The sequence below is a fragment of the Buteo buteo genome, chromosome 12, assembly GCF_964188355.1.
Source record: "Buteo buteo chromosome 12, bButBut1.hap1.1, whole genome shotgun sequence".
NCBI classification, from domain to species: Eukaryota; Metazoa; Chordata; class Aves; order Accipitriformes; family Accipitridae; genus Buteo; species Buteo buteo.
In genome coordinates this window covers 29,493,614-29,501,924 of record NC_134182.1, presented here as the reverse complement: position 1 = coordinate 29,501,924, position 8,311 = coordinate 29,493,614, and the positions used below count along the sequence as shown (strand labels likewise).

At 43.0% G+C, this 8,311-nt stretch overlaps 1 protein-coding gene across 1 annotated transcript; it reads right to left on the bottom strand.

The window, feature by feature from the left end:
- Window positions 1-4,740: 4,740 nt before the first annotated feature.
- Window positions 4,741-6,951, bottom strand: MAP1LC3C (microtubule associated protein 1 light chain 3 gamma). Its single transcript, XM_075042043.1, has 4 exons — window positions 6,846-6,951; window positions 6,707-6,762; window positions 6,453-6,559; window positions 4,741-5,434 (listed from the first exon to the last, which is right to left on the bottom strand). The coding sequence occupies exons 1-4, from the start codon at window positions 6,901-6,903 to the stop codon at window positions 5,224-5,226; spliced, it is 432 nt and encodes a 143-aa protein (XP_074898144.1). The 5' UTR covers window positions 6,904-6,951; the 3' UTR covers window positions 4,741-5,223.
- Between the last annotated feature and the right edge of the window lie 1,360 nt (window positions 6,952-8,311).

The window sequence follows — 8,311 nt, the reverse complement described above, 5'->3', positions numbered from 1 at the left end:
TGCTTTGGGTGGAAGTACTGATACGCCTGCTTAACCCCCTGGCCCACTCCATCCCCTCTCCTCACCCACTGGTTTGCTGACTTAAAGATTTCCCTGCAAATCCATCTGGCAGGCTGTAAAGTCTTGGCTCTGTTCTTGAGAATGGGAAATAAGCTTTAGGTTTACCAGGGATGTCTTGATCAACAGCAGATGAACCTGGTTCTTTTTGCATCATCTCAAGGACCATGCAGCCAATAGCCTTCTCACCTTTCTGACACAAACCAGGCTGGGGGTCTGATTAAGATACAGACTATGCTGTTGTACATAGAAAGAAAGTAAAGCCAGGGTCTTGGAGTATTTGCAAAAATAAACACCATCAGCCAAGCCCACCCTGCAAGAAATCATAAGCAGCCTCATAAAGGTCCTTTACAGTCCCTGCCGGACATGATGTAAGTGTTGAGTGGCCTGAGCAGCCCCTCCTCAGTCCCTGCCTGCCTGCTCTGGAAACTCCACACGCACCCAGCCGGCACAGTCCCTCCTCCTGAGGGTCTGCTGCTGCAGGGGAAGGGACAGCGGGGTGTTTTCAAACTCTGGCATCAATACTTGCTCTATGTTCTTCAAAACCCCCCTGGACTACACTACTACAGTTGTGTGCCATAGGAACACTGCAGTCACAAGAGAGGCATCAGGTGGAAAACAAGAGACAGGGAGTGATATGATTGTGACCTTCTGGAAGGGAGCCTTAAGGGCATTAGCCACCTTCATTAAAGTTGTATTCATGTTCCTCTAAACTAGGGTCAGACATTTATTATAGGGCCTAACTACCTTTGCATGTTGTGGACTGTAGCAGATAACCAAGAAACTTGTGCTCTTAAGAAGCAACCTAAACACATCAGGGGAAAAAGTGGGTGCAGCTACCATTACAAAGCATCTTCAGAAAGCTAAAGAAACTAAGCACATACCTAAAGGCAGAACTTTTTCTTCCTTTTTTTTTCTAAAATTTTACAGGGTGATTCAAAACTGTATGAAAAGAATAGGATATTTTAACATTCAGGAGAGTTATCTAGAAATATTTCTGGAGCAGTAATCCTTAAGGGAAGCGTGCATGCCATTAGAAGTTTTGTACTGTAACACATATGAAATTGCATTTCTCAATCACCTTTCAGGGATCCCTTGGAAGTTTTCCACAGAAACCCTCCCTCTCTCTCCCTCCACTTCATAGTCCATAAGTTAAAAACCAGCATTCTAAAAATAGTTTTTCTCCTGATTGGGTCTTTTGGTTTTCTCCCTGTAGTTTCTATAGGGGCCTTCTTGAAAGGATAATACAGAAATGCAGTTTTGGTGTTGAAGATTATATTCTGTTCTATTATTTCATTTGACCCTTTTCATTTACTGTATCTTACATAAACAAAACAAAACCACCTCCTTTGAAGAGGAGGATACCGTCTGTCACTTAGTGTGTTTAACAGTATATCTTTTTAAATATTTTTACTCTGAAATGACCACCATCTGGAAATAGTTAGCATGGGAAAAAAATAAAAAACCCATCTAAGTTCACAAGACTTGTTGCCTGCAGTACTTGAACAAGAAGATTAGTATCTCCGTTCATTTATTTTTTATTCTACCCACATACAATGTTAAGTCATTTTTAAATCCAAACAGTTTGGAAAGCTCCTGCTGTTGCTTGTGTGCTAATGCCTAAACTGAGGTTATCATGTTTGCCTTGCAGTAACAAATGCTAATTTACACTCCATAAAGCATTGTGCACAGTTTCTAGCTGTGTTTGTAGATGGCTGTAGGACATCAGCTGTAGCAAGGAAAGTACAGACAGCTGAATCTCTAGTCTTAGCAGGCACAGGAAAAAAAAATTGATTCCTACCCACTTGAAATTCAAATGCATTGGTAAGACTTTTTTGTTTTTTTTGACCAAACCCAAGAGCTTATGGGTGGTTTTTTTGAATTGCTACTGTGTTCTTTTCCAGTTGCCCTTATGAGCATTCAGAGTGCACACAGCCCACAGCATGGGCCTCAGGAGTGAAGTTTGCTCAGGTCTTGAAAACAATCTTGTTCCCAGGGCAGTCACTATACAGGCATACATTACAGACATGAATGGCATGTTTCATTAAAATATCATTTCTGTGCAGCAAGGTTGCAGCCTCAGATTTTAGCTGCTTTTGTATTTCCCTTTTAATAACTCCAGCAGTATCTGTGGTTAACATTATAACTTTTTTAGTACCTTGAAGTTATAAAAAACAGACTTTATTTTTTTTTTCTGTATGATTCCACTTGTCTATGTTAAAATCACAACTGCCCCCAGTACTCTATTTTACACAATACTCAAAAAAAAAAAAAAGACCTCAACAGCAAGGGCAATTTCAGCCCTCATCCCACACTTATGTTCAGTGTCCATTCAGTTTGATTGGTTTTATATTTGAAGATGGGACACAGTGCTTGGTCTTACAAGGGGCTGAGTGCTGTGGACCCAATCTAACAAGTTACTTCAGCAGGGCACATATGTATTGCAAGTGCTTTGAAGCCAGAGCACTAAGCACCTTCCAGGATTTAGTTGGTAGCCTATGGCAGACACGAAGTAGCCTCAGAATGTTTTCTTTTCTCTGGTGGATATTTTTTATATTAAAGAACACAAGCCCATATCATAATTCAGAAATGAAGATACTTCTACAAACAAGTGGCATCTCTGCCTTCCCTTTTTACAGTGGCATATATTGGAAGAACTATAAATTTACTTACCAGAGCATGGCGTCCTTCATTGTAAAAAGTATGTACCTGTCTCCAACCAATAGGCATTTGCTCAAACAACTATTAGCTCTTCAAACAGCAGCTGTATTGGAAGTAGCTGCAGTTATCTCAGTTGCTTATGTCAGTCAGAGCAAAGTTCTTCTGTTTGCTTCTTTTCTAATCCTTGTTCCTTGCACTTCAAGAAACAATAGGTTGAATCCAAAGCTTCTAGTCACACCAAAGCAACTCCACAAGCAGCATAACTTATTTGAGCACCTAACTCTTAGTTTATTGTTTTAAGACTTTTTGAAAACTGTCTTTGATGGTTAATCCTACCTGCTTCAACACCTGGTAGAAGGGCAAGTCTATTACTATTACTCAATGATGAAGCTTTCCCAGTCCACAGGACTTCTCTCTAGGTTCAGCAGGCCAGTTTAAACTGGTTTATAATGATGTTCTTTACCTGCAACTGACCTTCTCCCTGTGTAACTTTTTTGGCTGGATCTGTCACTCAGCCTGTTAGACACCATAGCCTAATGTCAATAAATGCTGGAGGGATCAACACTTACACCCCAGCTACTACATTACAAACCAAAGAAAGTTGGCTGTCAGACATAAAATTGCTCCAGCCAAGAATCTGTAGTGCTTTTCTCTTCATCTACCAAGTATCACACAAGACAGGAAGACAGAGGAGCCAACGAAGCAAAATATTAGCCCAGCTCTTAGACTGGCAAGAGAGCTTGAACACAGCAAGATTTCCCCTTGCTGCCCCACCCCAGGGTTCCCACAGCTGTTCAACATTGCTGTGTGGTGCTCCTGCCAAACAGGTGTCTCTGCTCCCTGAGGGCTGGTAACAAATGACTATTTGAGTTCAATTTGTGCAATGGAAACTGTTTCCATTACAAGCAAAAGTGAAATCTATCCAAGCAACTGATTCTGGGATCCCAAAGCCCACATGTTTTCATAACCTATACTGACATAGCCTTAGCCTTTCCACTGAGTCAGTCAGGTCAATGATTTCTTTGTTCCTCAGCTCATGAAACATGAGTTGGCAAACACCACCTTCGCTAAGGCAGGTACCCCTCTAAACCCCCTGGTTTAGAGGCTTGAACCCAGGTCTGCTCAGAGCTTTAAGTTCAAGAGATTATTAGTGCAAGAGAACCACTGCAAAAAGCTTACACACACATTCCTTCCTTATGCATAATTTAAATACTGTCAACACTTCTTTCTTTGCAGTCTAGTAATTCCTACATTAATCATTCTGCAAATCAGTTTGGTACTGAACAGAAGAATTGCATCATATTGTAACAATTTGACTATCCTAAGCTGAGGCTGCCAGAGGTTGATTAATTAACTGCACACTGTGACAAATTTTTAAGTGACCTGGTGTTTTAAGTTGGTCATGCACGATCAGAGCATTTACAACTTTCCAATACACTCCTCACATATGAGAAGACCAAGACAGACAGCTTGAGCTATACTTTAAGCCTCATGTCAAGTGTTCCTTTAATACATATTTAGAACCAAGTCTGTATGTTAAGATGAATCACCATCTCACTACATGACAGTTTTGACATTTTCTAGAGACACTGGTATACCTCTTAATCACAATGTACATGATATAGCTCTATCCATCCTTGAAAGAAGGCTCACTGAAGTCCTTCAGGGGAACTGACAAGCAGATGCCTGTAGGGGATGGATATGACAGTCTATCTACAGAGACCAGACTAGCACTATTCAGAAGTAAGAACAGACTCTTGAACACTTGATTAAACTACAGGTCAAGTGATGCTATATGCATTTAGGTTATGCAGACTAGCAATCAGTTTTGCTTATTTAAACAAGTAGTTATATCACAGATGCTCATAGTGTTTTCTGTAACAGCTGATGGCAATTTATCCAGGTGTTAAACTTCACACTGCATTTGAACCCTGCTCTAGCACTAATACAGTCTGCTTAATCTTGCAGCTCAGATATCTAGCTTAATGAGCCATTTATAGGTATTGTTTTGCTCCTTTGTGACCAGAATTAAGCTTTGTTATTCCATTAAAAAATTCAGAGTGGCTGCGCAAGCAATGCTTCATTTAAGAGGCATTGAGCTTAAATTCTCAGAATTATTCTAGCACCTTCTCCTAGACAGACATTTACAGTCTTTCCCCAGATTAACACTAACATTCAACTCAATACTTAAAAGCTCCTTTATTTTAGGCTTAGGTTTTACGGACACCTTAAAAATCAGTTACATAATAAAGATTGATATTGCAAAAAAGCAGAGGTGTAGTTCCAAAAAACCCCATAGTGTCTTCAAATACAAAAATATATATTCAAGTTATTATCTAGGAAAAGTGTACCACCGTAGTCTGCCTTAAGCTGGTCCTGCCAGCTTTTGGGTCATTACTCCCCACTACAGAGCTCAAGAGCTCATATTGGAAGGAGCATCTCCGAGGTTCATGTCACAGGCATGATTCATAGCAAACTGCTTTGCTGCAGCACATGGACCCAACCTTAAGTTTCTTGAAGGCATTCCATAGTTTTCCCTTGAGCAGTGGGTAAAAAGCATCCAAACATCTCCTGGGAAGCATATGTCATATACACAAAGCCATCTTCATCTTTGTAGTCCCTGTACACTTCTGCCATTGTCAAGGACATACTGGCTAGGCTTTTGTTGTTCACCAGCAGGTAGAAAGCTTGTGTAGCAGTTAGAGCCATCCTGCTTCTAATTGGAGAAGGGAGGAGAAATAGAGGATTAGCAAATTTAAGAAGGCTTCAACTTTAGTCTATGAAATGTATTAAGCAGAACAGTTGCATGAACTATGTACAAGAAATGCTGTGTAAAGTCATTATGTGGTTTAACGTCTTCATCAGCAGGAAGTTAACTGTATGTTTGGAAGCCGAAAGGCTTGTGCTCTGAAGAAAGGCTTACATTGTTAGACCATGAGTGCTACTGATCCTGGGCTTTGAGTTCCCAATTACCAGGGAGAAGTGCTGAGTAGAAACCAAAAGCTTCTGCAGTACAGCTGTAGTAAAGGATTCCAGTATGGTCCATTATACTTATTAGAAAGTCTACCTTCAAAAGAAGAGTCCTTTTCAGAGAGAAAACATATGAGGATCAGGACCTAAGTTGTCCAAGAGACAAAAGCATCTTTTACAGAGGTTCTCCAGACTCCAGATCTCCAGAAAGATCTTTTCCATACTTGAAAAAGCATGCTGGAAAGCACACAGCTTTTGTACTTTGTCAGAGAACATGACTAAACACTTTGGGAGACATCTTCCCTGTAGTGTTTTATAGCAAATAGTATAGAAGCACATTTCATGCCACTCACACCTAAGAGTTCCTTTGAACTTGAGCAAATTCAGCAAGGTGCAGGAAGAGAGCAAGGCAGTAACAGCTATAAGCAGAATAAAACCACAGAGCCCCGGTACCAAGTTCATTGAGCAGGATGAAAGCAGAAAGGAGCCTGATACAGTCTTTACTCGCTACAGCTGGGGGAAGAGAGAAGACAACTTTATGAATCCAAAAAGCATAGACTGCACTTTTTTCCCCAAATGAACCTGCAAAAACATCTGTTGATTTTCTTTAAACCCTTGCAAGAGAGGGAAGCCATTACTAACACCTTTATCCTCCTCCCCACCAAAGAAAGCAAGATGTTCCAGCACAGCACTAGAAAATACCGGCGTAGAGAGCAGCAGCAAGCCCCAGCTGCAGCACAGGCCCACAGGTGCTCACTGCCTACCTGATGATGGTTATGAACTGTGTCATGGTCAGCTCCTCAGGAACAAGAAACTTGGTTTTGTCCAAGAGAGGAAGGTATTTCTCTTTATGGTATCTCTCAACAATTACCTGTTTCAATTAGAGTCACACTTAGCAAAACCTAAGCCACCCAGGGTCTGGAACATCCTTCCCCCCACCCTCCGCCGCTTTAGAGAGGATCCCAACGCTTCTTTTTAAACAGCGGCAATAACCTCCGAGAACAAAACAGCCATTTACCGGGATTTTCGTGGGGAACTTCGCCCGGATTCCTGCTACTTCTTCCCGCCGGGTGGCTACGCGGGAGAGAGGAGAAGCGTTACGCGTGCGCGCAGCCCGCCGCCGCCGCGCAGCCCCTCCGCGCACCCGCTGGCCCTACCGAAACTCTTCCTCAGCTTGAACGGCCTGGCCGCCGGCGCCCCGGGCATCGCCTGCATCCTCCTCCTCCTCCTCCTCCTCCTCCCTGCTCCGGCTGCCGCCGCCGCCGCCGCCCCCCGCCTCTTATGGGGGCCGGCCCGGGCCCCGCCCCGCCCCGCCCCGCCCCGCCCCGCCCCGCCTGCCCCCCGGTCGGTCCCAGCAGCATCCTTCCTACTCTTTGCTTTCTTTGATGAAAGTTATCCAAACTGCGAGGCATTTTGCATGCAGGACGACAGAAAGCTTCAGTGAGAGGCCTTTGCGCCCCTGCGGGGTGGTTGCAGGGTGCAGCTCAAGGCTGGGCTGTCTCCATCTGTCTTCCCTTTCCAGATGGCCAGTCCAGAAGGTCGGTTACACTCTGTGTACTTACAAACTGCTTTCAAACTATTTCTTTGGGTTTAGGAAAAAAAACCCCACCACACCTGACATTTTTCATTTCCTCAGGCTACCAGATTCCTTATTTTCTGAATGACTTGGCAGGTGAGTTTTAACTCTGGTTTTGTCTCCAAGGCACGGTCGTGATTTCAAGGGTTTCCAAGCAGACTTCAGGTCCACCTATTTGCCAAATATGAGGAGACAGATTCCCTGCCTCTTGGATTGCTTATTCACCTGCTTTTACTTCAGCTGTCAAGATGGCTTTGCAGCCAAACACGGCTCAGCAAGGAGTAAAGGTAACTCAAGGCTGGTTGTTGTGTATATAAATCATCTCAGCGGATGGCTGGAATTGATTCTCATTACTCATTTGCTTTGCTTATCCCTTTAATATATAGTCGTTTTCATTTTATTTGATCTACCAGGCTACAGGCAACTGGAAGTTACTAAGGTTTATGAGTTATGGCCTAGGAGTTATGGGTTTGGCTGCTTTTTCAAGGTAAAATCAATGACTGTTTCCTAAGATCATTTTGAAAAGGAACATCTTTATTATTAAAGTGTGTGTGCACTATGTATGTATATGTCATGATTTTCAACCAGCCTTTCCAGGACAGAATTTCCAGTGGCTGAAGTTGTTAGTGCTGCTGAGCTGTCCTTTTCTCTTGATCTGGAAGTGATGAGCTTTAGCCACAGCACAAGATCCCCCATGTGGCACTATGAATTTAATTGCGCAGAGAAGGCAAAATCTTTGATTTGAGGGGTTCTCAGCAAGAGCTCTGAACTTGGAGAGAGGACTTGAGTCTACGCTGGAACGGTTTGGATATAGCTCCTCCTCGCAAGCAGACCTCTGCATCAGGGTAGGTAAGCCCAGGGGTGTGCTTACAAAGCTGGGTCTAGCTTAAGTTCTTTTGAGGAGAGGTAGGGTGACAGACTGGGGAAGCATGAGTGGAGGAGGACGTGTGCCACAGAACTAACACAATGCCATAACTCAGTCTGGTGAGATGTATTTAGGAAGATGAAGGAACAGAAGAATAACTAGAAGTGTAAAGAAACAGCATA

Coding starts and splice junctions, on each gene's coding strand:
- MAP1LC3C (XM_075042043.1), bottom strand. CDS start 6,903: ATGCAGGCGATGCCCGGGGCGCCGGCGGCCAGGCCGTTCAAGCTGAGG. Junction 6,763..6,845: donor CAAGCTGAGGAAGAGTTTCG/GTAGGGCCAGCG, acceptor TCTCCCGCGTAG/CCACCCGGCGGGAAGAAGTA. Junction 6,560..6,706: donor AGTTCCCCACGAAAATCCCG/GTAAATGGCTGT, acceptor TAATTGAAACAG/GTAATTGTTGAGAGATACCA.